The sequence below is a fragment of the Rhinoraja longicauda genome, chromosome 41, assembly GCF_053455715.1.
Source record: "Rhinoraja longicauda isolate Sanriku21f chromosome 41, sRhiLon1.1, whole genome shotgun sequence".
Classification (NCBI taxonomy): domain Eukaryota; kingdom Metazoa; phylum Chordata; class Chondrichthyes; order Rajiformes; family Arhynchobatidae; genus Rhinoraja; species Rhinoraja longicauda.
In genome coordinates this window covers 5648512-5676101 of record NC_135993.1, presented here as the reverse complement: position 1 = coordinate 5676101, position 27590 = coordinate 5648512, and the positions used below count along the sequence as shown (strand labels likewise).

At 48.5% G+C, this 27590-nt stretch overlaps 1 protein-coding gene across 1 annotated transcript; it reads left to right on the top strand.

Annotated features, from left to right (window-relative positions):
• The first annotated feature begins 2113 nt into the window (after positions 1-2113).
• Positions 2114-25479, top strand: rhoub (ras homolog family member Ub). Its single transcript, XM_078431206.1, has 3 exons — positions 2114-2533; positions 17642-17700; positions 22742-25479. Exons 1-3 carry the CDS (start codon positions 2314-2316, stop codon positions 23198-23200), a joined length of 738 nt encoding a protein of 245 aa, XP_078287332.1. The 5' UTR covers positions 2114-2313; the 3' UTR covers positions 23201-25479.
• The last annotated feature ends 2111 nt before the right edge of the window (positions 25480-27590 follow it).

Below are 27590 nucleotides of genomic sequence, written 5' to 3'. Positions count from 1 at the left end.
CAACGGAGTGGTGCATCTTGCTCCTCTAGTACCTTTGCTCATCGGGTCGGGCAGCATCTGTGGAGGGAATGTTGGGCAGATGACGTTTCAGGTCGGGACCCTTCTTCAGACACTGGCTATTCGATGCGACACGATACAATACAATACAATAGAACTTTATTTATCCCAGGAGGGAAACTGATCTGCCAACGGTCATAAAAACACAAGATACATGAAACTAAAGTGGCGCGTGGAAAGGCTTGGGGGTATGCAAAGATTGGGGGGGGAGTCAGTCTACCCCAGGACAGAAGGGGGAGGAGTTGTACAGTTTGATAGCCTGTGGCGTTCTGTGCTGCATCTTGGTGGAACCAGTCTGTTGCTGAAGACTGTTACTATTATTATCCTTATTTATTATTCCATAGTAATCACACCTTATGCTACTCCCTGCTGCAGTTGTCCAACCTTTTTTTAAATCAAAATAATCTTTATTCAGAATACATTCAGATGGGAAAGTAGATAGTAGGCAGACTTTAGTGACAATAATCTAACCTCAACTAAAGTATGTCTGCTGTCTACTATCTATTTCATCCGACCAAATCATAATGCCAAAATCACAGTGTGTTTCATTCTGTAAGCAAGAGATTGCTTACTGGTTGCAGGTAGAGTAAAATCAGAGTGTAGGAATGAACTGCAGACAATAGACAATAGGTGCAGGAGTCGGCCATTCGGCCCTTCGAGCCAGCACCACCAATCAATGTGATCATGGCTGATCATCCACAATCAGTACCCCGTTCCTGCCCTCTCCCCATACCCCCCAACTCTGCTATCATTGAGTTCTATCCAACTCTCTCTTGAAAGCATCCAGAGAATTGGCCTCCACTGCCTTCTGAGGCAGAGAATTCCACAGATTCACAACTCTCTGACTGAAAAAGCTTCTCCTCATCTCAGTTCTAAATGGCCTACCCCTTATTCTTAAACTGTGGCCCCTGGTTCTGGACTCCCCCAACATTGGGAACATGTTTCCTGCCTCTAGTATGTCCAATCCCTTAATAATCTTATATGTTTCAATAAGATCCCCTCTCATCCTTCTAAATTCCAGTGTATACAAGCCTAGTCGCTCCAGTCTTTCAACATACGACAGTCCCGCCATTCCGGGAATTAACCTAGTGAACCTACGCTGCACGCCCTCAATAGCAAGAATATCCTTCCTCAAATTTGGAGATGCTGGTTTACACTGGAGATAGATGCAAAATGCTGGAGTAACTCAGCGGGACAGGCAGCATCTCTGGAGAGAAGGAATGGGTGACATTTCAGATCGAGACCCTTCTTCAGACTGAGAGTCAGGAGAGTGGGAAACTGGAGATACAAAGAACAAATGAATGAAAGGTGTGAAAAGAACAGATCAAAGCCAGCCAGATGGTCAGGAAAAGGTGGAGAGCACAATGGTCCTTTGTTGGCTGTGGGCTAGGTGATAACGAGCAGATACAAACAGTGAAACTCAACAGGATTGCAGTGAAACTAGCATGACAACGATGAGGGTGGGGGAGGGGCGGAGAGAGAGGGGATGCAAGGGTCACTTGAAGTTGGAGAAATCAATATTCGTACCGCTGGGGTGTAAGCTGCCCAAGCGAAATATGAGGTGCTGTTCCTCCAAATTGCATTTCATAAGTTCTTAAGTGATAGGAGCAGAAATAGGTCATTCGGCCCATCAAGTCTGCTCTGTCATTCAATCGTGGCTGATCTATCTCTCCCTCTCAACTCCATTCTCCTGCCTTCTCTCCATAACCCCTGACACCCTAACCCTAATCCAGAATCTATCTATCTCTGCCTTGAAACAAGGGTCTGAAGAAGGGTCTCGACCCGAAACGTCGCCCATGCTGCCTGACCTGCTGAGTTACTCCAGCATTTTGTGAATAAATCGATTTGTACCAGCATCTGCAGTTATTTTCTTATATATATATATATATTGAAACAAAATCCATTGACTTGGCCTCCACAGCCTTGTGTTTTGGCCTCACTGAAAAGAGCCCTGTCCCTTTAAGCATGGCCCTATCTAGGCAGCTCCAGGGAGGAGTTTCAGCACAGTCTTTAAAGGAGGGGAAGTTTTTATTTCGCCAGAATTATTGAACTTTTACTTGGGAGTGAGACACAGGAGCCTCGCCAGTCAGCCAGCACCGGATTATTGCCCTTCCAAATCCACCTCCAGCAAGATTGGAAAGAGAGGAGGGGAGGAAAAAAAAGTTTCTCCAAAACTTTTTGACTATAACCCAAAAAGTTTGTGGTGAAGGTGTTCCCACCCTCTCTCCTCCTGCTGCTACTACACAAGGCTGAAGCATGCCTCCTCGGGACCTGTTGGACTACCGTGCGAGGTTCGCACCACCAATCCCCCCGCACAAACCCAGCCAAGGCAGCCGGGGTGGAGACCCACAAGAACGGTTCCTAAAGTGCGTCTTGCTCGGGGACGGTGCGGTGGGTAAAACCAGCCTGGTGGTCAGTTACACCACTAATGGTTTCCCGACCAAGTACGTCCCAACTGCCTTTGATGACTTCTCAGGTAAGTTCCCAAACGCAAAACTCGCTTTAATCTCGAAGTTGCCCATTTTAATCCAATTTCTAAAAAAGTTAATTGGTGCTTTTTTTTTTTAAAGTCCCAACATGTATTCTTTTAGACTTCTAAGAATTTGATCTAGTGGGTCCAAAATTCCAATTGGTTACACAGGTACATTTGAACACAATTAGTTTTAATCTTGAAGCTGTCCATTTTATTTTGAACAAATTACAGTAAAATGGACAGTTTCAAGTTTTAAACTAATTGTGTGTTCACATTTACCGGTGAATTTCAAGATTTAAACCAATTGTGTTCACATTTACCAGTGAATTTCAAGTTTTAAACTAATTGTGTTCACATTTACCAGTGAATTTCAAGATTTAAACTAATTGTGTTCAAATTTACCTGTCTAACCCATTAGAATTTGGACCCACTAGCAGAATTTGAGATTAATTCTTAAAAACCCCCAAAAATACAACATTTTGCCACTTAAAAACACAAATTAAAAATAAAATGGACAGTTTCAAGATTAAAACTAATTGTGTTCAAATTTACCTGTCTAACCACGTGGATTTTGGACCCACTAACAGAATTTGAGATTAATTCTTAAAAATCTAAAAAACACCATTTTTTTGCCACTTAAAAGCACCAATTGACATCTGTTTAAAATATAATGGACAGTTTCAAGATTAAACCTAATTGTGTTCAAATTTACCAGTCGAACCACATGGATTTTGGACCCACTAGCAGAATTCGAGATTAATTCTTAAAAATCTAAAAACATCCAAAATAAAACCCAATTGGTGTTTCTAAGCGGCAAAAAATTGTATTTTTGTTAGATTTTTAAGAATTAATCTCAAATTCTGCTAGTGGGTCCAAAATCCATGTGGTTAGACTGGTAAATTTGAACACAATTAGTTTAAATCTTGAAATTGTCCTTTTTATTTTAAACAAATGCCAATTGGTGCTTTTAAGTGGCAAAAATTTGTATTTTTGTTAGATTTTTAAGAATTAATCTCAAGTTCTGCTATTGGGTCCAAAATCCATTTGGTTAGACTGGTAAATTTGAACACAATTAGTTTAAATCTTGAAACTGTCCATTTTATTTTAAACAAATGTCAATTGGTGCTTTTAAGTGGCAAAAATTTGTATTTTTGTTAGATTTTTAAGAAGTTCTGCTGTTGGGTCCAATATCTAATTGGTTAGATGATAGTTTGTCAGGTAAATTGGAACAAAATTATTTTAATCTTGAAGTTGTCCATTTTATTGGTGCTTTTTAAGTGCCAAAAGTTTCTGTGTTTTATTTAGAAATTGTCTTTTTTAATTAATTAAGCTCGCGTTCTGCTATTTGGTTCTAAATCCAATTGGTTAGATGGTGGTTTTTCTCAGGTAGTTTGGTAAAAAATGTTTCAATCTTGGAGTTGCCTTAATTTTTTTAAAATGTTGCTTTAAGTGGCAAAAGTTTAATTTTAATTAGAATGGTTTCATTATTTTGGGGCCTTGCTACTGGATTCTAAATCCAATCGGTTAGATAGTGGGGCATATTTTTTCAGGTGATGTTACACAACTGTTTTCTACTCGAATCCTGGCCCAACTTTTAAAAATCGCGTTATTTAGAGGCAAAAAGGTTTGCATTTTATTCGTAGTTTTTAAAATTATTTTTCAACCCCAATTTAACTCTTAGAGCTAACGGAATCAAGGGATAAGGGGGAAAAGCAGGAACGGGGTACTGATTTTAGATGATCAGCCATGATCATATTGAATGGCAGTGCTGGCTCGAAGGGCCGAATGGCCTACTCCTGCACCTATTTTTCTATGTTTCTATATTGGGTTCTACCTTTAATCGGTGAGATGATCGTTTTTCCTCTGATAGTTGTACACAATTGTTTTAATCTTGGAGCTTGCCCACCTTCTTAAAAAAAAAATGTTGCTTTTAAGTTTGTATTTTATTTAGAACTTTTCTTTCTTTTATTTTGAAAAATATTTACCTTGCGTCATGGCAATAGACAATAGACAATAGACAATAGGTGCAGGAGTAGGCCATTCAGCCCTTCGAGCCAGCACCGCCATTCAATGCGATCATGGCTGATCACTCTCAATCAGTACCCCGTTCCTGCCTTCTCCCCATACCCCCTCACTCAGCTATCCTTAAGAGCTCTATCCAGCTCTCTCTTGAAAGCATCCAACGAACTGGCCTCCACTGCCTTCTGAGGCAGAGAATTCCACACCTTCACCACTCTCTGACTGAAAAAGTTCTTCCTCATCCCCGTTCTATGGCATTGGGCTTTATGTCCAATTGGCTAAGAGGCATAAAGTTCAAAGACCGCAGTAACAATATTGCATAACTTGTTTTAGAGTCATAGAGTGATACAGTGTGGAAACAGGCCCTTTGGCCAATATGCCCCAGCTACACTAGTCCCACCTGCCTGCGCTTGGTCCATATCCCTCCAAATCTGTCCTATCCGTGAACCTGTCTAACTGTTTCTTAAACATTGGGATAGTCCCAGCCTCAACTACCTCCTCTGGCAGCTCGTTCCGTACACCCACCACCCTTTGTGTGGAAAAAGTTACCCCTCAGATTCCTATTAAATCTTTTCCCCTTCACCTTGAACCTATGTCCTCTGGTCCTCGATTCTCCTACTCTGGGCAAGAAATTCTGTGCGTCTACCTGATCTATTCCTCATGCTTTTATACACTGCTATAAGATCACCCCTCATCCTCCTGCACCCATTCCTTCTCTCCTGAGTTGCTGCCTGACCCACTGAGTTACCCCAGCTTTTTGTGATACCTTCGATTTAGTACCAGCATCTGCTGTTATTTTCCTACACTAGCTAACTATCGACCTACCTACCTATCGACCTACCTACCTATCTATCTATGTAAATATCTACCTACCTACCTGGACCGGTATATGGATAGGACAGGTTTGGAGGGATATGGGCCAAACGCAGGCAGATGAGACTAGTGCAGATGGGATATTGTTGGCAAGTTGGGCCAAAGAGCCTGTTTCCACGCTGTATCACTCTATGACCATGGAATGGAGGGACATGGATCATGTGCAGGCAGATTAGAGTTTATGGCATCATGTTCAGCACATACATTGAGGGCCGAAGGGCCTGTTCTTGTGCTGTACTTTTCCAGGTTGTCGCGCACTTTGGAAATGTTAGTTTTGTTTGAAAATTGCTGAGGTCGGGGCTTCTGACCAGCAGACTCCCTCTGCAATGTAACATTTCCTCTGTAATCCCCTTTAAGCCTTGCCCACAGCCACTAAGCAATCAGTACCTTGATATGAGGAAAGACTGGGCTTGTATTCACTGGAGTTCAGAGACGTATAAAATTGCAAAAGGGCTGGACAAGCTAGATGCAGGAAAAAATGTCCCAATGTTGGGGGGAGTCCAGAACCAGGGGCCACACAGTTTAAGAATAAAGGGGAGGCCATTTAAAACTGAGGTGAGAAGAAACTTTTTCACCAGAGAGTTGTGAATTTGTGGAATTCTCTGCCACAGAAGGCAGTGGAGGCCAATTCACTGGATGAATTTTTAAAAGAGTTAGATAGAGCTCTCGGGGCTAGTGGAATCAAGGGATATGGGGAGATGGCAGGCACGGGTTACTGATTGTGGATGATCAGCCACACGCACGGTAGCGCAGCGGTAGAGTTGCTGCTTTACAGCGAATGCAGCGCCGGAGACACAGGTTCGATCCTGACTACGGGTGCTGCACTGTAAGGAGTTTGTACGTTCTCCCCGTGACCTGCGTGGGTTTTCTCCGAGATCTTCGGTTTCCTCCCACACTCCAAAGACGTACAGGTATGTAGGTTAATTGGCTGGGTAAATGTAAAAATTGTCCCTAGTGGGTGTAGGATAGTGTTAATGTACGGGGATCACTGGGCGGCACGGACTTGGAGGGCCGAAAAGGCCTGTTTCCGGCTGTAGATATATGATATGATGATGATATGACAATGAATGGCGGTGCTGGCTCGAAGGGCCAAATGGCCTCCACCTGCACATATTGTCTATTGTCTATTGGGAGAAGGCAGGCGTAGGTTACTGATCGTGGATGATCAGCCATGATAACAATATACGGCGGTGCTGGCTCGAAGGGCCAAATGGCCTCCACCTGCACCTATTTTCTATGTTTACCTGTGGCACGATTAGCTTTGGCAAAACTTGCACTTCAATAATTCTGACGGGGTTTTGTTCTTGTATACCATCTGAAGACACAAGGAACTACAGATTTGCAGTAAATGCCTTAGTGCTGGAGGAACTCAACAGGTCAGGCAAGGCCTGTTTAGTTTAGAGATACAGGCCCTCTAGTTCACCGAGTCCACACTGGCCAGAGATCGCTTGTGCACTAGTTCTATCCTATACGCTGGGGATATTTTACCAAAGCCAATTGACCTACAAACCTGTACGCATTTGGGGCGTGGGAGGAAACCGGAGCACCCAGAGGAAACCCACGCAGGTCACGGGGAGAACGTACAAACTCCGTACAGACGGCACCCGTGGTCAGGATCGAACCTGGATCTTTGGCGCTGTGAGGCAGCAACTCTACCGCTGTGCCACAGAAGGGGGAAACAGAGAGAGAGAGGAGAACTTCAAAATAGGCAGCGTCTCTGGAGATCGTGGATAGATGTGCAGGAAGGAACTGCAGGTGCTGGCTTACGCCGAAAATAGACACAAAGTGCTGGAGTGACTCAGTGGGACGGGCAGCATCTCTGGAGAGAAGGAATGGGTGACGTTTTGGGTCAAGACCCTTCTTTGGACTGAGAGTCTGGGGAGAGAGAAAGCCTAGAGAGGTGTTTTGAGAAGGTTTTGCAGCAGTAAAATGGAGTCGCATGCAACTGCAGATGCTGGAATCTTGAGTAGGGTTGCCAACTGTCCCGTATTAGCCGGGACATCCCGTATTTTGGGCTAAATTAGTTTGTCCCGTGCGGGACCGCCCTTGTCCCGTATTAGTAGGGTTGCCAACTTCCTCACTCCCAAATACGGGACAAAGGGCGATGTCACCGCCCCGCGCCCCACGTGACCTCACCCAGCCAGTGGCCACGTGCTCCCGCTCCACCAATGGCGGCCGCCATTGGTGGAGCGGGAGCACGAGGCCGCTGGCTGGGTGAGGTCACGTGGGGCGCTGGGCGGTGACGTCACCTTGTCCCGTATTTGGGAGTGAGGAAGTTGGCAATCCTAATCTTGAGTAAAACACAAAGTGAGTTCTTCAAAATAGGCCGTCTTGGAGCACGGTAGCGCAGCGGTAGAGCCGCCGCCTTACAGCGAATGCAGCGCCAGAGACTCGGGTTCGATCCTGACTACGGGCGCCGTCTGTACGGAGTTTGTACGTTCTCCCCGTGACCTGCGTAGGTTTTCTCCGAGATCTTCGGTTTCCTCCCACACTCCAAAGACGTACAGGTATGTAGGTTAATTGACTGGGTAAATGTAAAAATTGTCCCTAGGGTGTGTAGGATAGTGTTAATGTGCGGGGATCGCTGGGCGGTGCGGACCTGGTGGGCCGAAGGGCCTGTTTCCGCGCTGTATCTCTAAATCTAAATCTAAATCTAGATGTGTGGTTTGTTCCCTCCAGAGATGCTGCCTGACCCGTTGAGTTACACCAGCACTTTGATTTTTTATATAGACCTGAATTTCTACATGGAAACTCAGGTCTCCTCCCGCACTCCAATGGCCCTATAGATTTGAAGGTTGAAGGCGGGTCTCGACCCGAAACGTCTCCCATTCCTTCTCTCCTGAGATGCTGCCTGACCTGCTGAGTTACTCCAGCATTTTGTGTCTATCTTCGATTTGAAGGTTAATTGGCTTTAGTAAAGATTTGTTTAAAAAAGAAATTGTCCCTGGTGTCACAAGGTCAGAAGGAATAGGGGTAGAATTATGCCATTCGGCCCATCAAGTCTACTCTGCTATTCAATCATGGTTAATCTATCTCTCCCTCCTAACTCCAGCGCTAGTGTATAGGATTATTGGTCGGCACAGACTCGGTGGGCCGAAGGGCCTGTTTCTGAGATGTATCTCTAAACTAAACTAACGTGTGTGTGTGTGTGTGATTTTGTGGGGAGGTCATTTATTAATGAGCAAGAGGCACTAAAAAACATGTTAAAGTGTAAATTAAATTAAGTTATACCTATGTTAAATTCTTGTTTGACACATTTTGTACAAGGGAGGTGAGGATTTCAGCGTGACTTTGTTATCTGCTCTGGGTTTGACTTGTGAATTCATTTTGATTATTAACAATGGAAATATTTTTTCCATTGAGTCTCGGCAGTAAGTGGCTATCAGTGTTTACCGAATAACAGCTGGTGGAGGAAACACAGCAAGTCTAGTTTAGAGATACAGCGTGGAAACAGGCCCTTCGGGCCACTGAGTCCGCGCTGACCAGCGATCCCCGCACACTAACACTATCCTGCACACACTAGGGACAATTTTACATGTATACCGACCCAATTAACCTACAAACCTGAACGTCTTTAGAGTGTGGGAGGAAACCGAAGATCTCGGAGAAAACCCACGCAGGTCACGGGGAGAACGTACAAACTCAGTACAGACGGCGCCCGTAGTCAGGATCGAACCCGGGTCTCCGGCGCTGTGAGGCAGCAACTCTACCGCTGCACCACCGTGTTATGCACTGCGTTCTGCCAATGTGTTAGTCACCAAGGAGAATGCGGTTGAGAGGGAGAGATAGATCAGCCATGATTGAATGCTGGAGTCGACCTGATGGGCCGAATGGCCTGATTCTGCTCCTCGAACCAATGAGGAGGTGGCCTTTGTCAGGAGGGCTTCAAGAGTCGAGAGTGTTTTATAACAAACAATAATTTTGCAACGTTTGAGAAGCATTTTTGCAACTTAAACGTGGCAAAAATGTGTTATATTTTAACATTTATCTGAAACATTTTATCATCATATCATATCATATCATATATATACAGCCGGAAACAGGCCTTTTCGGCCCTCCAAGTCCGCGCCGCCCAGCGATCCCCGCACATTAACACTATCCTACACCCACTAGGGACAATTTTTACATTTACCCAGCCAATTAACCTACATACCTGTACGTCTTTGGAGTGTGGGAGGAAACCGAAGATCTCGGAGAAAACCCACGCAGGTCACGGGGAGAACGTACAAACTCCTTGGGGGTGGGGTGGGGGGGGGGGGGATGGGGGGGGGGGGGGGGGGGGGGGGTCGCTGAGTCTCCGGCGCTGCATTCGCTGTAAAGCAGCAACTCTACGCTGCGCTACCGTGAATATATATCACAAAAAACAGGGCAATCAGACACTGCTACAGTTTTGATCTCAAATTAACAGATACATGGATGGGGCAGGTTTAAAGGGATATGGGCCAAGCGCGGGCAGACAGGTAGACTGAGGTACAGTGAAAAGCTTTTTTGTCAGCGGAAAGGAAATACATGATTGCAATCAACCCATCCACAGTGTACAGACACAGAGTAAAGGGATTAACGTTTAGTGCAAGACAAAGTTCGGTAAAGTCTGAATAAATATAGTCCAATCGATCCCATTGTAGAGATAGAGTGCTGGAGTAACTCGGTGGGTCAGGCAACACCTCAGGAGTCTTTCAGTCTAAAGAAGGGTCCTGACCCAAAACGTCACCTATCCATGTGTAGGAAGGAACTGCAGACGCTGGTTTACACCGAAGATAGACACAAAATGCTGGAGTAACTCAGCGGGACAGGCAGCATCTCTGGAGAGAAGGAATGTGTGACGTTTCGAGTTGAGACCCGTCACCTTAGAAATGTTCTCCAGAGATACTGCCTGACTCGCTGAGTTACTCCAGCACTTGGTGTCCATCTTTAGCTACTCAGGAGAATGGATCGATTAGGCTTGTATACTCTGGAATTTGGAAGGATGAGAGGAGATCTTATCGAAACGTATAAGATTATTAGGGGGTTGGACATGTTGGAGGCAGGAAACATGTTCCCAATGTTGGGGGAGTCCAGAACAAGGGGCCACAGTTTAAGAATAAGGGGTAGGCCATTTAGAACTGAGATGAGGAAAAACATTTTCAGTCAGAGAGTTGTGAATCTGTGGAATTCTCTGCCTCAGAAGGCAGTGGAGGCCAATTCTCTGAATGCATTCAAGAGAGAGCTAGATAGAGCTCTTAAGGATAGCGGAGTCAGGGGGTATGGGGAGAAGGCAGGAACGGGATACTGATTGAGAATGATCAGCCATGATCACATTGAATGGCGGTGCTGGCTCGAAGGGCCGAATGGCCTCCTCCTGCACCTATTGTCTATTGACCTGAAACTTCACCCGTCCATGTTCTCCGGAGATGATACTTGACCTGCTGAGTTACTCCAGCACTCTGCCTTCTTTTGTAAACCAGCATCTGCTGTTCCTTGTTTCTTTAGATCCCATGGAATTTATTGAGACCAGGGGAATTAATTCTGCTGCCTGCATCGATGTTTATCCTGCAATATGTTACTGCGACAAAGCCTCGCTGCTCCAGAGACTCGGGTTCAATCCTGACCTCTGGTGCTGTCTGTGTGGAGTTTGCACGTTCTCCCTGTGACCGTGTGGGCTTCCTCTGGGTGTTCTGGTTTCCTCCCACATCTCAAAGACTTGCAGGTTGGCCTCAAGTGTGCAGGTGAGTGGTAGAACATGGGAGGAGATGGTAGAGGGGTTAACTTATGATGGGCGTTTAATGGCACTGGGCCTGTACTTGTTGGAGTTTAGAAGAATGAGGGGGGACCTCATTGAACTTACCGAACAGTGAAAGGCCTGGATAGAGCGGATGTGGGGAGGATGTTTCCACTGGTGGGAGAGTCTCAGACCAGAGGGCACAGCCTCAGAATTAAAGGATGAAAGGGGAAAGATTTAATAGGAATCTGAGGGGGTCACTTTTTCACACAGAGGGTGGTGGGTGTATGGAACAAGCTGCCAGAGGAGGTAGTTGAGGCTGGGACTAAAACATTTAAGACATTTGGACAGGTAGGTGGATAAGAAAGTTTTAGAGAGATGTGGACCAAATGCGGGTAGGTGGGACAAATGTAGATGAGGCTTCTTTTTGGTTTGGGCAAGTTGGACCAATGGACCTGTTTCAATAGACAATAGGTGCAGGAGGAGGCCATTTGGCCCTTCGAGCCAGCACCTCCATTCAATGTGATCATGGCTGATCATCCACAATCAGTACCCCGTTCCTGCCCTCTCCCCATACCCCCTGACTCCGCTACCCTTAAGAGCTCTATCTAGCTCTCTCTTGAAAGCATCCAGAGAATTGGCCTCCACTCTCTTCTGAGGCAGAGAATTCCACAGATTTACAACTCTATGACTGAAAAAGTTTTTCCTCATCTCCGTTCTAAATGGCCTACCCCTTATTCTTAAACTGTGGCCCCTTGTTCTGGACTCCCCCAACATGGGGAACATGTTTCCTGCCTCTAACGTGTCCAACCCCTTAATAATCTTGTATGTTTCAATAACATCCCCTCTCAATCTTCCAAATGCCAGTGTATACAAGCCCAGTCGCTCCAGTCTTTCAACATATAGACAGTCCCGCCATTCCGGGAATTAACCTTGTGAACCTACGCTGCACTGCCTCAAGAGAGAGATGGGGGTGAGGGGGAGGGAGGTCACCACTGTCTCCTCTTTTTCTTTCTCTCCGCTCTCTTTTTCTCGCGAAGCCCGATGCCACTCCAAGGGGCCTCTGACTCTGACCGCTGGCTCTCCTGTCCCACCGTTCTCCTGCTCGCAGTGTTTGCTCAGCGCCTCCCCTCTACAACCTCTGTCCGATCCCTGTACATAGTCCAACGTCTGTGTTTGCCACCAGCTTCCCACAATGGGGCAGCAATCAGGTCGGCACGGTGGCGCAGCGGTAGAGTTGCTGCCTCACAGTGCCAAGGACCCGGGTTCAATCCCGACCACGGGTGCTGTCTGTACGGAGTTTGTACGCTCTCCCCGTGACCCGCGTGGGTTTTCTCCGAGATCTTCGGTTTTCCTCCCACACTCCAAAGACGTACAGGTTTGTAGGTTAATTGGCTTGGTAAATGTGCAAATTGTCCCTAGTGTGTGCAGGATAGTGTTAATGTGCGGGGATCGCTGGTCGGCGCGGACCCAGTGGGTCGAGGGGCCTGTTTCCGCGCTGTATCTCTAAACTAAACTAAATTAATAAGCCTCATCCAAGGCCTTGCTTAGACAATAGGCGCAGGAGTAGTCCATTCAGCCCTTCGAGCCAGCACCGCCTTTCTATGTGATCATGGCTGATCATTCTCAATCAGTACCCTGTTCCTGCCTTCTCCCCATACCCCTTTATTTTCTCTCCTTTTATTCTTTTAACTTTCATTTTCTTTTTTTCTATTTTTCTCTCTTCCCTCTTTATTCTCTTTCATTACTCCCTCTTTTTCTTTCCCCTCCCCCTTTCTCTCTCTCTCTTTTATTTTCCTCCTTTTCTTCTACCTTCGCACTGCTCCTGCTGGGGGAACTCAGCGTGTCAGGCAACATCAGGGTCGCCAACTGTCCCGTATTAGCCGGGACATCCCATATTTTGGGCTAAATTAGTTTGTCCCGTACGGGACCGCCCTTGTCCCGTATTTGTTCGGTTGCCAACTTCCTCACTCCCAAATAAGGGACAAAGGGTGACGTCACCCAGCCAGCGGCCACGTGCTCCCGCTCCACCAACGGCAGTGACATCACCTTGTCCCGTTTTTGGGAGTGAGGAAGTTGGCAACCCTCGGTGGATCACTCTTCCCTCTGTGCGATGCCTTTGTGTGTCCCCAACAATTTGTTTACATTTATACCAAGCCAATTCACCTTCATATCTGCACGTCTTTGGAATGTGGGACGAAACCAAAGATCTCGGAGAAAACCCATGCAGGTCACGGGGAGAACGTACAAACTCCGTACAGACAGCACCTGTAGTCAGGATCGAACCCGTGTCTCTGGAGCTGTGAGGCAGCAACTCTACCGCTGCGCCACTGTGTTTTGCACAAGATTCCAGCACCTGTGGCCTCTCGTGTCTTTACCTGAAGGGCAATCGGGCATGGACATTAATGCTGCCTTTGCCAGACTTTGTCTGAATGACTGTGTTGTGCCCAGCGACCCAGGTTCAATCCTGACCTCTGCTGCCGACTGTGTGGAGTTTGCACGTTCTCTCAGACTGTGTGTATTTCCTTTGTATGCCCTAGTTGCCTTTCACGTTTGAGACGTGCTGGTCGGTGGGTTAATTGGCCACAGTAAATCGCCCGAGGGGTGAGAGATTCGACACTGGTAGAGGGGGAAATAGGGTTGGAGGGAAATTGGCCTTTACCTGCATGGGTATCAAGTGTGGGGCGGCACGGTGGTACAGCGGGTGGAGCTGCTGCCTCTCAGCACCAGAGACCCGGGTTCGATCCCGACTACGGGGGCTGTCCGTACGGAGTTTGTACGTTCTCCCCGTGACCGTGTAGGTTTTCTCCCACACTCCAAAGACGTGCAGGTTTGCAGGTTAATTGGCTAGGTATGAATGTAAATTGTCTCTAGCGTGTGTAGGATAGTGTGCGGGGATCACTAGTCGGCGCGGACTCGGGGGGGCCGGGGGGCCTATTTCCGCGCTGTGTCTCTAAACTAAACCATAGAACTTGGGACCTGGTGTTGCACTTGTACAAGATATTGATAACTACAGAGAGTGGTGAAGGCGGCATACCACATCACTGGCAACTGTCTCCCGGCCATTCAGGACAGTTTCTACCGGCAGTGTCTGTGGAAGGCATGCAGCATCATCAAGGACCACAGCCACCCAGCATGCAGGCTGTTCTCCTTGTTACCGTCAGGCAGACGATACAGGAATATGGCTGTGCGTACCGCCAGACTTGAGAACAGTTTCTGCCGTCAGGCTTCTGAACTCATAAACACATTTCAAATCATACATGTTGATTATTTTTTAATATTGTCTTTTTAACTATTTTTAATATTAATAATAATAATAATAATCCATTTATTTTATATAGCGCCTTATCGCATGCTCAAAGCGCTTTACAGAAACAATTAACATAGAAACAAACAGACAAACTATCCTGACGGAAAAGCGGCGAATACACAACGCCAGCGTCCTCTCACGTCAGGGTCCGGCAGTAGACATTAAAAAGCACAGGACACACAGATATAATTTTTTACACAAAACAGCCATCACAGTGATTGCTCTAGGCATACCCTCACTGTGATGGAAGGCAAAGTCTTATCTCCTCCTCATTCTTCTCCCGTGGCGCCACGAGGTGATCGAGGCTCCCAACCCCTTGAAGCCCCCACCGGGCGATGGAAAGTCCCAGGGCCGAGCCGAGCAGGCCGATGAAAGTCCTGAGCCCCCACCGGGCGATGGAAGGTGCTGCGGCCGAGCCACGCAGGGCGATGAAGGGCCTGCGAGCGGGTCGATCGTACCTCGCGCTTCTGGGCGGTCGAAGCTGCTACGGCTGGAGCTCCCAAAAGCCGGTCGCCAGCCAGGGACCTGCGAACTCCCGATGTTGCGGTCTGCAGGGCCCACGGCCGAAGCCTCCGAGATGGTAAGTCCAGGCCCTGCGACCGGAGTCTTTGAGGTCGATCCCAGCTGGAGGCCGCCGACTCCACGATGTTAGGCCGTAGCGCGAACGGAGATACGACACGGTAAAGGTCGCATCTCCGTTGAGGAGGAGATTTGAAAAAAGGTTTCCCCCAACCCCCCCACCACCCCCCTACATACACAGAATTAAAAATAAAACAAAACGTACATTTAACAACGACAATGACAAAAAAACAACAAAAAAAACAGAGAGACTGCCGGTGAGCCGCAGCTGCAGAACACAGCCACGCCCCTATCTCATATTGTCTTTTTACCTCACTAAATGTCATTTTATAATCTTATTTATCCTTGGCAAATACATTTCATTGTATTGTTGACCCTGTGCCAACCTACATATGACAAATACATTTATTAAATTAAATTAAATTAATTAAATTTTAAAAATATTAAATTAAAATTAAATTAAGTCCACTTTTGGAGTACAGATGCTCCTCGACTAAGGATGCTTCGATTTACAATGAGTTTATCAGAACATAACCCCATCGTAGGTCGAGGAGCATTGTCGCGCTATCGTGTAGTCAAGTCAAGTTTATTTGTCACGTACACATACACGATGTGCAGTGAAATGAAAGTGGCAATGCCTGCGGATTGTGCACAAAAAAGAATTACAGTTACAGCATATAAATAAAGTTAATAAAGTTACTATAGTGTAGACAAAATTTAGTCCCTGGAGTTATAAAAGTTAACAGTCCTGATGGCCTGTGGGAAGAAACTCCGTCTCATCCTCTCCGTTTTCACAGCGTGACAGCGGAGGCGTTTGCCTGACCGTAGCAGCTGGAACAGTCCGTTGCTGGGGTGGTAGGGGTCCCCCATAATGTTGCTGGCTCTGGATCCGCACCTCCTGATGTATAGGTCCTGCAGGGGGACGAGTGTAGTTCCCATGGTGCGTTCTGCCAAACGCACTACTCTCTGCAGGGCCTTCCTGTCCTGGGCAGAGCTGTTCCCAAACCAGACTGTAATGTTGCCGGACAGGATGCTCTCTACAGCCCCAGAGTAGAAGCACTGAAGGATCCCCAGAGACACTCTGAATTTCCTCAGCTGTCTGAGGTGGTAAAGGCGCTGCCTTGCCTTACCCACCAGTGCGGCAATGTGTGTTGTCCATGTCAGATCCTCTGTGATGTGGACTCCCAAGTATTTGGACAACATGTGGACTCCCTGTGTTGTAAAAGAAAATAACTGCAGATGCTGGTACAAATCGAAGGTATTTTTTCACAAAATGCTGGAGTAACTCAGCAGGTCAGGCAGCTCCTCGGGAGAGAAGGAATGGGTGACGTTTCGGGTCGAGACCTGTCCTGTGTTGTGTTTTGTTTTGGCAATCCTGCTACAGGAAGGATGATGCACGGCTGGAAAGAGTGCAGAGAAGGTTTATAACCAACCATGTTGCCCGTACTTGAGTGTATGAGCTGCAGGGAGAGGTTGGGCAGGCTAGGACTTTACTCCTTGAAGCGCAGGAGAACGCAGGGTGATCTTGTAGAGGTGTGCAAGATCATTTAGATTTAGAGATACAGTGCGGAAACAGGCCCTTCGGCCCACCGAGTCCGTGCCGCCCATCGATCCCCGCACATTAACACTTTCCTACACACACTCTAAGGACAATTTTTACATTTACCCAGTCAATTAACCCACAAACCCGCACGTCTTTGAAATGTGGGAGGAAACCGAAGATCTCGGAGAAAACCCACGCAGGTCACGGGGAGAACGTACAAACTCCGTACAGACGGCGCCCTTAGTCGGGATCGAACCTGAGTCTCCGGCGCTGCATTCGCTGTAAGGCAGCAACTCTACCGCTGCGCCACCGTGCCGCCATGACAGATGCATGCTCAGTCTTTTACCCAGAGTAGGGAATCAAGAACCAGAGGGCATAGGTTGAGGTGGGTTTCAAGTTGCCCCTCGGGTTCCCATTCAATCTATCCCCTCTCACCTTAAACCCATGACCTCTGGTTCTCGATTCCCCCTACACTGTGTAAAAGATTGGGTGGCACAGTTAGGGTTGCTGTCTGACAGCGCCAGAGACCCGGGTTCGATGCTGCCTACGGGTGCTGTCTGTACGGAGTTTGTACGTTCTCCCCGTGTCCTGCGTGGGGTTTGTTCGGGTGCTCCGGTTTCCTCTGTAGTGACAAGTTTGGTGCGACACGGTGGCGCAGCGGTAGAGTTGCCGCCTTACAGCGAAAGCAGCGCCGGAGACCCGCGTTCCATCCCGACTACGGGCGCCGTCTGTACGGAGTTCGTACGTTCTCCCCGTGACCTGCGTGGGTTTTCTCCGAGATCTTCAGTTTCTTCCCACACTCCAAAGACGTGCGGGTTTGTAGGTTAATTGGCTTGGTGTAACCGTAAATTGTCCCTAGTGTGTGTGTGTTGGGTGGTGTTAATGTGCGGGGATCGCTGGTCGGCGCGGACTCGGTGGGCCGAAGGGCCTACTTCAGCGCTGTGTCTCTAAACAAAACTAAACTAAAGTGATTGCAGATGCTGTTTTACCAAAGAAAGATGACAAGATGGTGGTTGAACTCTACGATCTTTGTCGCCCGGCCCAGGGCTTTCATGTGACATAATCTAACGGAAACGTTTTTACTTGCAGCTGTCGTTCAAGTTGATGGGACCCCTATCCGACTACAACTCTGTGACACAGCTGGCCAAGTGAGTATTGCCCTCATCACTCGTTCATTCACACATTCACTCGTTCGTTCATTGATGATCCCAGGGGTGAGTGGGATCCCAGCGATGAGCGTTTGTCGGCACTGGGCCTGTACTCGCTGGAGTTTAGAAGGACGAGGGGGGACTTCATTGAAACTTGCCGAATAGTTAAAGGCCTGGATAGAGTGGGTGTGGAGAGGATGTTTCCACTAGTGGGAGAGTCCAGGACCAGAGGGCACATCCTCAGAATTAAAGGACGTACTTTTAGAAAGGAGACGAGGAGGAATTTATTTAGCCAGAGGGTGGTGAATCTGTGGAATTCATTGCCACAGAAGGCTGTGGAGGCCAAGTCAGTGGATGTTTTTAAGGCAGAGATGGATAGATTCTTGATTAGTGCGGGTGTCAGGGGTTATGGGGAGAAGGCAGGAGAATGGGGTTGAGAGGGAGAGAGAGATCGCCCATGATTGAATGGCGGAGTAGACTTGATCCAAGAACCTATGAACCCCAAGAGGAGGGCATTTGGACTGGAGTTGCTCCATAATCCGGCATTAATCAGGCCTCGCAGTAACTGAAGATAGACGCAATGCTGGAGTAACTCAGCGGGACAGGCAGCATCTGCGGAGAGAAGGAATGGGTGACGTTGTGGGTCGAGACCCTTCTTCAGGCTGATTTTGGGTTGAGACTCTCCTCCTGGTAACCAATACACAAGATTGTGCATGGGAGCATAGCAGTTGGGATGTTGTGTTAGAGCTATGCAAGGCGCTGGTTAGGCCACAGTTGGACTATTGTGTGCAGTTTTGGTCACCCTGTAAAAGGAAAAATGTCGTTAAGCTGGGAAGAGTACTGAGAAGATTTACGAGGATGTTGCCAGGCCTCGAGGGCCTGAGCTATATTATAGGGAGATGTGGGCAGGCTAGAACTGTCTGTATTTCTTGTAGCACAGAGGTGATCTTATAGAGGCGTGTATAAGAACCAAAGATACTAGAGGAGTAAGATGAACCACTCAGTTGAAATCGCCTATACTGAAGTGTAGTACGCAAAGGAGCGTAACGTCCGCCATTTTAGTAAGCAAAACCCGCCTCTCGCAGTGTAATCATTGTTTTTGGGGAATACATCACAGTATGTGTGATGAAACCATTAAAATGCAGAATATATCTCATCTATCAATTCACAGATTTTTGTTATTTTTCTTTTTAAATGTTTCTGCGAGTTTCTGCCGACTAAAATGGCTGCCGCGACGTACTACGGTTTTTAGGGTTGAGTGGTCTATCTTGCTCTGCTCTATTATCTTTGATAAAAACATGGGGGGCACAGATAGCGTAGATGTGCCGAGGCCAATTAACCTACAAAAGCCACACGTCTTTGGGACGAAGGTGGAAACCGGAGTCACGGGGAGAACGTGCAAACTCACACAGACAGCGCCCGAGGTCAGGATGGAACCCAGGTCTCTGGCGCTGTGAGCCAGTGGCTGTGCCACACAGGTTTGGCTGGTCTCTGTGTGTGTGTGTGTGTGGGTAGCTACCTGTTAGTTTAGTTTAGAGATACAGTGCAAAATTAGCCCACCGAGTCCGTGCCGACCAGCGATCCCCACATATTAACACCTCCCTACTCACTCTGAGGACAGTTTGCATTTTATACCAAGCTAATTAACCTACAAACCTGCACGTCTTTGAACTGTGGGAAGAAACCGGAGCACCCGGGGAAAACCCACGCAGGTCTCGGGGTGAACGTACAAACTCAGTATAGACTGCACCCGTAGTCAGGATCGAACCCGGGTCTCTGGCGCTGGGAGGCAGCAGCTCTACCCGCTGCGACACCCAAAGTGGGCCAAGGCCCAGACACTCCTCTCATCTCTTCCCTCTCTCGGGTCATTGGGTAGACACACAGAGTCTCTTGACCAGAGTAGGGGAATCGAGGACCAGAGGACATAGGTTCAAGGTGAAGGGGAAAAGATTTAATGGGAATCCGAGGGGTAACTTTTTCCACACAGAGGGTGGTGGGTGTATGGAACGAGCTGCCAGAGGAGGTAGTTGAGGCTGGGACTATCGCAACGTTTAAGAAACAGTCAGGCAGGTACATGAATAGGACAGGTTTGGAGGGATATGGACCAAACGCAGGCAGGTGGGACTAGGGTAGCTGGGACATTGTTGGTCGGTGTGGGCAAGTTGGGTCAAAGGGCCTGTTTCCACACTGTATCACTCTGTGTGTGACTGCGTCCCTCTCTCTGTGTCTGACCCCCTGTCTCTCTCTGTGTCTGACCCCCTGTCTCTCTCTGTGTCTGACCCCCTGTCTCTCTCTCTGCGTGACTCTCTGTGCATGACCCCCTGTCCCTCTCTGTGTGTCAGACCCTCTGTCTGACCCCCTGTCTCTCTCTGTGCCCCTCTGTGTGTCTGACCCCCTGCCCCTCTCTGCGTGACGCCCTGTCTCTGTTAACTAAAAAGACAATACGGGGAGAAAAGATGAGGTACGAGGGTAAACTAGCCAATAATATAAAGGAGGATAGTAAAAGTTTTTTTAGGTACGTGAAGAGGAAAAAAATAATGAAGGCAAATGTGGGTCCCTTGAAGACAGAAGCAGGGGAATTTATTATGGGGAACAAAGAAATGGCAGACGAGTTAAACCGTTACTTTGGATCTGTGTTTACTGAGGAAGATACACACAATCTCCCAAATGTTCTAGGGGCCGGAGAACCTAGGGTGATGGAGGAACTGAAGGAAATCCACATTAGGCAGGAAATGGTTTTGGGTAGACTGATGGGACTGAAGGCTGATAAATCCCCAGGGCCTGATGGTCTTCATCCCAGAGTACTTAAGGAGGTGGCTCTAGAAATAGTGGAAGCATTGGAGATCATTTTTCAATGTTCTATAGATTCAGGATCAGTTCCTGTGGATTGGAGGATAGCAAATGTTATCCCACTTTTTAAGAAAGGAGGGAGAGAGAAAACAGGTAATTATAGACCAGTTAGTCTGACATCAGTGGTGGGGAAGATGCTGGAGTCAATTATAAAAGACGAAATTGCTGAGCATTTGGATAGCAGTAACAGGATCATTCCGAGTCAGCATGGATTTACGAAGGGAAAATCATGCTTGACAAATCTACTGGAATTTTTTGAGGATGTAACTAGGAAAATTGACAGGGGAGTCAGTGGATGTGGTGTACCTCGACTTTCAGAAAGCCTTCGACAAGGTCCCACATAGGAGATTAGTGGGCAAAATTAGAGCACATGGTATTGGGGGTAGGGTACTGACATGGATAGGAAATTGGTTGACAGACAGAAAGCAAAGAGTGGGGATAAATGGGTCCCTTTCGGAATGGCAGGCAGTGACTAGTGGGGTACCGCAAGGTTCGGTGCTGGGACCCCAGCTATTTACGATATACATTAATGACTTAGATGAAGGGATTAAAAGTACCATTAGCAAATTTGCAGATGATACTAAGCTGGGGGGTAGTGTGAATTGTGAGGAAGATGCAATAAGGCTGCAGGGTGACTTGGACAGGTTGTGTGAGTGGGCGGATACATGGCAGATGCAGTTTAATGTAGATAGGTGTGAGGTTATTCACTTTGGAAGTAAGAATAGAAAGGCAGATTATTATCTGAATGGTGTCAAGTTAGGAAGAGGGGATGTTCAACGAGATCTGGGTGTCCTAGTGCATCAGTCACTGAAAGGAAGCATGCAGGTACAGCAGGCAGTGAAGAAAGCCAATGGAATGTTGACCTTCATAACAAGGGGAGTTGAGTATAGGAGCAGAGAGGTCCTTCTACAGTTGTACCGGGCCCTGGTGAGACCGCACCTGGAGTACTGTGTGCAGTTTTGGTCTCCAAATTTGAGGAAGGATATTCTTGCTATTGAGGGCGTGCAGCGTAAGTTCACTAGGTTGATTCCCGGAATGGCGGGACTGTCGTATGTTGAAAGGCTGGAGCAATTAGGCTTGTATACACTGGAATTTAGAAGGATGAGGGGGGATCTTATTGAAACATATAAGATAATTAGGGGATTGGACACATTAGAGGCAGGAAACATGTTCCCAATGTTGGGGGAGTCCAGAACAAGGGGCCACAGTTTAAGAATAAGGGGTAGGCCATTTAGAATGGAGATGAGGAAGAACTTTTTCAGTCAGAGAGTGGTGAAGGTGTGGAATTCTCTGCCTCAGAAGGCAGTGGAGGCCAGTTCGTTGGATGCTTTCAAGAGAGAGCTGGATAGAGCTCTTAAGGATAGCGGAGTGAGGGGATATGGGGAGAAGGCAGGAACGGGGTACTGATTGAGAGTGATCAGCCATGATCACATTGAATGGCGGTGCTGGCTCGAAGGGCTGAATGGCCTCCTCCTGCACCTATTGTCTATTGTCTATTGTCTGTGTCTGACCCCCTGTCTCTCTCTGTGTCTGACCCCCTGTCTCTCTCTGACCCCCTGTCTCTCTCTGACCCCCTGTCTCTCTCTGACCCCTTGCCCCTCTCTGTGCGGGACTCTCTGTGTCTGACCCCCTGTCTCTCTCTGACCCCCTGTCTCTCTCTGACCCCCTGTCTCTCTCTGACCCCCTGTCTCTCTCTGACCCCCTGTCTCTCTCTGACCCCCTGTCTCTCTCTGACCCCCTGTCTCTCTCTGACCCCCTGTCTCTCTCTGACCCCCTGTCTCTCTCTGACCCCCTGTCTCTCTCTGACCCCCTGTCTCTCTCTGACCCCCTGTCTCTCTCTGACCCCCTGTCTCTCTCTGACCCCCTGTCTCTCTCTGTGCGGGACTCTCTGTGTCTGACCCCCTGTCTCTCTCTGTTTGACCCCCTGTCTCTCTCTCTCTCTCTCTGTGTCTGACCCCCTGTCTCTCTCTCTCTGTGTCTGACCCCCTGCCCCTGTCTCTCTCTGACCCCCTGCCCCTGTCTCTCTCTGACCCCCTGTCTCTCTCTGACCCCTCGTCTCTCTCTGACCCCTTGTCTCTCTCTGTGTCTGACCCCGTGACCCCCTGTCTCTCTCTGTGTCTGACCCCGTGACCCCCTGTCTCTCTCTGTGCGTGCCTCTCTGTGCCTGACCCCCTGTCTCTCTCCTTGGCAGGATGAGTTTGACAGGCTGCGTCACTTCTGCTACCACAAGTCTGCCGTCTTCCTGCTTTGCTTCAGCGTGGTCAGCCCCTCGTCCTACCAGAACGTGGTGGAGAAGTGGATGCCGGAGATCCGTGCCCACTGCCCCGCCGCCCCGGTGGTCCTGGTGGGCACCCAGTGTGACCTGCGGGGCGACGTCAAGGTGCTGATCGAGCTGGCCGCCTGCCGGGAGAAGCCGGTGTCCTCTGCCGCCGCCCGCGGCCTGGCCGAGAAGATCGGCGCTGTGGCCTATGTGGAGTGCTCCTCCTTGACCCAGAAGAACCTGAAGGAGGTCTTCGACTTGGCCATCGTCTGTGGCCTTCGCCGGCTGGACAGCCAAGTGGCCAGTGAGCGCAAGATGAAGGCCTTGACCGCCAACAAAATGAGGACCCTGTCGAGATCGTGGTGGAAGAAGTACATCTGTGTTGTATGAACATTGTGGAGAGGGCAATGGTGTCCGGGGTGGGGGGGAAGGGAACGACGACACACTTCAATGGTTCTTTAGTCATACCGTTGGGTTGTCAAATGGCAATGCTGGAGTCCTGTGCAGTTTGATGATTGGAAGTCTGCTGTGACCTTATTCATTGGACATAGACACAAAATGCCGGAGTAACTCAGCGGGACAGGCCACATCTCTGGAGAGAAGGAATGGGTCACGCTTTGGCTCGGGACCCTTCAATAGACAATAGGTGCAGGAGGAGGCCATTCGGCCCTTCGAGCCAGCACTGCCATTCAATGTGATCATGGCTGATCATTCTCAATCAGTACCCCGTTCCTGCCTTCTCCCCATACCCCCTGACTCCGCTATCCTTAAGAGCTCTATCTAGCTTCTTAGTTTAAGTTTTAGTTTAGAGATACAGTGTGGAAACAGGCCCTTTCGGCCCACCGGGTTGGCGCCGACCAGCGATCCCCGCACACCAACACCATCCTACACCCACTAGGGACAATTTTTACATTTACCAAGCCAACTAACCTACAGACCTGCACGCGTTTGGAGTGTGGGAGGAAACCGGAGATCTCGGAGAAAACCCACGCAGGTCACGGGGAGAACGTACAGACAGCGCCCGTAGTCGGGATCGAACCCGGGTCTCCGGCGCTGTGAGGCAGCAACTCTACCGCTGCGCCACCGTGCCGCCCTAAGAGACTGAACAGTCTGAGGGGTCTTGACCCGAAACGTCACCCATTCCTTCTCTCCAGTTACTCCAGTATTTTGTGTGTCCGTCTTCGATTTTAAACCAGCCTCTGCAGTTCTTTCCCACACATCGTTCATTGGCCGACTACAGAGCGAGGCCCGACGCAAAGTGGAGGAACAGCACCTCGTATTCCGCTTGGCCAGCTTTCAACCCAGCGGCGTGACTATTGATTTCTCTAACTTCAAGTAGCCCTTGCATTCCCTCTCTCTCCATCCCTCCCCACCCACATCATACCAGCTTCAAGGTCGTCTTGCCGAGTCTCATTGTCTGTAACTCGTTTTCACCTAGCTCCGGTTTCCTCCCATGTCCCAAAGACGTATGGGTTTGTAGGTTAACGGGCTTCCAAGTAAGTTGCCCCTTGTGTGCAGGGAGCGGGATAACATAGAACGGGCGATCGATGGGTCAGCATGGTCGTGGTGGGCCGAAGGGCCTGTTTCCATGCTGTAAATCCTTACACTAGAAGTAATTTTGACATCTTTGGAACCGTCCACTAAAGTCAGTTTTGCAGCAACGACACCATCAATATTGGGGGAACTTATTTATGGGGGAAAAAACTCTGAAATTCATTGACGATCTGATTTAATTTTCAGAGATTTGGTTTTCATTATTTTAAATAACTGCTTCAGTGAGGTGACTTTGTGTCCCTTCTGACACCCCGACACTATTAAACTTTCTCACCGCCCTCCCACTCGTAATGTAGAAACGTAGAAAATAGGTGTAGGAGGAGGCCATTCGGCTCTTCGAGCCAGCACCGCCATTCATTGTGATCATGGCTGATCATCCACAATCAGTAACCCGTGCCTGCCTTCTCCCCATATCCCTTGATTCCGCTGGCCCCTAGAGTTCCGTCTAACTCTTAGGCCAGGTTCATAAGTGATAGGAGCAGAATTAGGCCATTCGGCCCATCAAGTCTACTCCGCCATTCAATCATGGCTGATCTATCTCTCCCTCCTAGCCCCTTGTACATGTACTCCTGGTACATTATGATCCAGACATTTGTATGCCTGAAATACTATAGCTGCTGGGGGTTTATGTTCCTTTAAGCTCTGGGCTTAATGCAGTCGTGGACACACGGTGGCGCAGCGGCAGAGTTGCTGCCCCTCGGCGCCAGATATCCAGTTTCGATCCTGACCACTGGTGCTGTCTGTTCCGCGTTTGTACGTTCTACCCGTGACCTGCGTGGGTTTTCTCCGGGTGTTCCGATTTCCTCCCACACTCTAAAGAAGTGGAGTTTAATAGGCCTTGGTAAAAATTGTAAATTGTCCCCAGTGTGCAGGACAGTGCCAGTGTGCGGGGATCGCTGGTCGGCGCGGACTCGGTGGGCAGCAGAGGCTGTTTCGGTGCTCTATCGCCAAACGAAACTAAACAAATTCTGTGTTGAGCCTCAATGTGCTTTGAGTAATGTGTGGAATTGTATGGGGAGTTGCAAATTGGCGCAACAGGTCCTAATCCTTCAATGCTACTGATCGTCCAGAAACTGTGTGTCCTTTGAGGACCTTTTCATAACCCTCTTTGTCCCCCCCCCCCCCCCCCCCCCCCCTCCCCCAGCTCTGAATGTAAATATTGGAACAAGAGAGGCCCATATCTCTCCACATTTGGTCTCTGCTAAGGTGGCGCAGCGGTAGAGTTGCTGCCTTACAGCGAATGCAGCGCTGGAGACCCGGGTTCCATCCCGACTGCTGTCTGTACGGAGTTTGTACGTTCTCCCCGTGACCTGCGTGGCTTTTCTCCGGGATCTTCGGTTTCCTCCCACGCTCCAAAGACGTACAGACCATGTAGGTTAATTGGCTTGGTGTAAATGTAAAAATTGCCCCGTGCGTGTGTGTGTAGGTTAGTGTTAGTGTGCGTGGATCGCTGGTCGGCGCGGACCCGGTGGGCCGAAAGGCCTGTTTCTGCGCTGTATCTCTAAACTAAACTAAACTAAAGAAGTTGTACTGTGTTCATGGTGCCCCCAGCAACCAGCCTTGACTCGACTGGGGTAACAGAAACACCTTGGATAGTTTGTGTAGTGACAGCGATCACCGACCGTACAAGAACCAGTAGTACCGTAACCATGGGCAACCAGGAGAACAAGCCAACACTCAATTGAAAAAGGCCTTGGGAAAAATTGGTAGCTTCAGGGCCTCACGAGGTAAAACACCAGCCAACTTTTAGTTGACTTTAAAAAGTTTCCGAAGGTTTTAATGCAGCAGTTTGCTCTTGCTACTGTTGGACTTCTGCCTTGTGAATTTTAAGAATCAAAATGGCGGCTTATTAAGTGCCAATTGCTGGCAAACTGCCCCGTGTCACCCATGTCTTGATTGCTTTTAAACTGGAACAGGAGGTTTTAAATGCGTAGGAAGGAACCGCAGATGGTGGATTAAACTGAAGATAAACACAAAATGCTGGAGTAACTCAGCGGGACCCAAAACGTCACCCATTCCATCTCTCCAGAGATGCTGCCTGTCCCGCTGAGTTACTCCAAAGTTTTGTGTCGATCTTCAGGAGCTTTTGAAGTTTGAGTTACAGGCCTACTCTCTGGTAGTCCGAGTCCACACCACTATGTGCCAAATTGTACCATTTTGGAGTCTTTGTCCAACTTTAGAAGGTGGCACAGCGGTAGAGTTGCTGCCTCACAGCGCCAGAGACCCGGGTTCGATCCAAACCACGGGTGCTGTCTGCACAGAGTTTGTACGTTTTCCCCACGACCTGCGTGGGTTTTCACCGGGTGCTCCGGTTTCCTCCCACACTCCAAAGACGTACAGGTCTGTCAGTTTCTTGGCTCGGTAAAATTATAAATTGTCTCTAGTGTGTAGGATGGTGCTAGTGTGTGGGGATCGCTGGTCGGCGCGGACCGAAGGGCCTGTTTCCGCGCTGTATCTCTAAAGTCGAAAGACAGGAGTGTATGGGTACATTGCCCACCTGTTTGGCATTGATTTGGCATCTGGTAAGCTGCTTGGTTGGCACATCCCACACGCTGCCATGGCATAACTTCAACTGTGGCAAACTTGAGGAACTTTTAGTTCAGAGATGCAGCTTGGAAGCACGCACTTTGGCCCACCGAGTCCACACCGACCAGTGATCCCCGCACACTAACACTATCCTACACACACTAGGGACAATTAACATTTATACCGAGCCAATCGACCTACAAACCTGCACGTCTTTGGAGTGTGGGAGGAAACCGAAGATCTTGGAGAAAACCCTGGCAGGTCACGGGGAGAACGTACAAACTCCGTACAGACGGCACCCGTGGTCAGGATCGATCCCGGGTCTCTGGCGCTGTGAGGCAGCAACTCTACCGCTGCGCCACCGTGCCAACTTCTTGCTGAGAACTTTCAGCAAGTTGGCTGCAGGTATGAGAACTTGCTCTCGTGGTTTTGAGTAACCCTAGTGCCAAAAGGATTAGGCCGGGATGAGGGGGGAATCTATTGAGGTGGTGGGGGGGGGGGGGGTGGTAGAGAGAAGAATCGGGGAGGGTAAGAAAGGGCTCGATCGAAATCATGTATCGTCTTTCCGCTGACTGGTTGGCACGCAACCAAAGCTTTTCACTGTACCTCTGTACACGTGACAATAAACTGGAACTGAACAAGGGTTAAAAAGACTTCCATGTGAATGTGGGAGATGTGTGAAATATTAAAAGATGCTTCT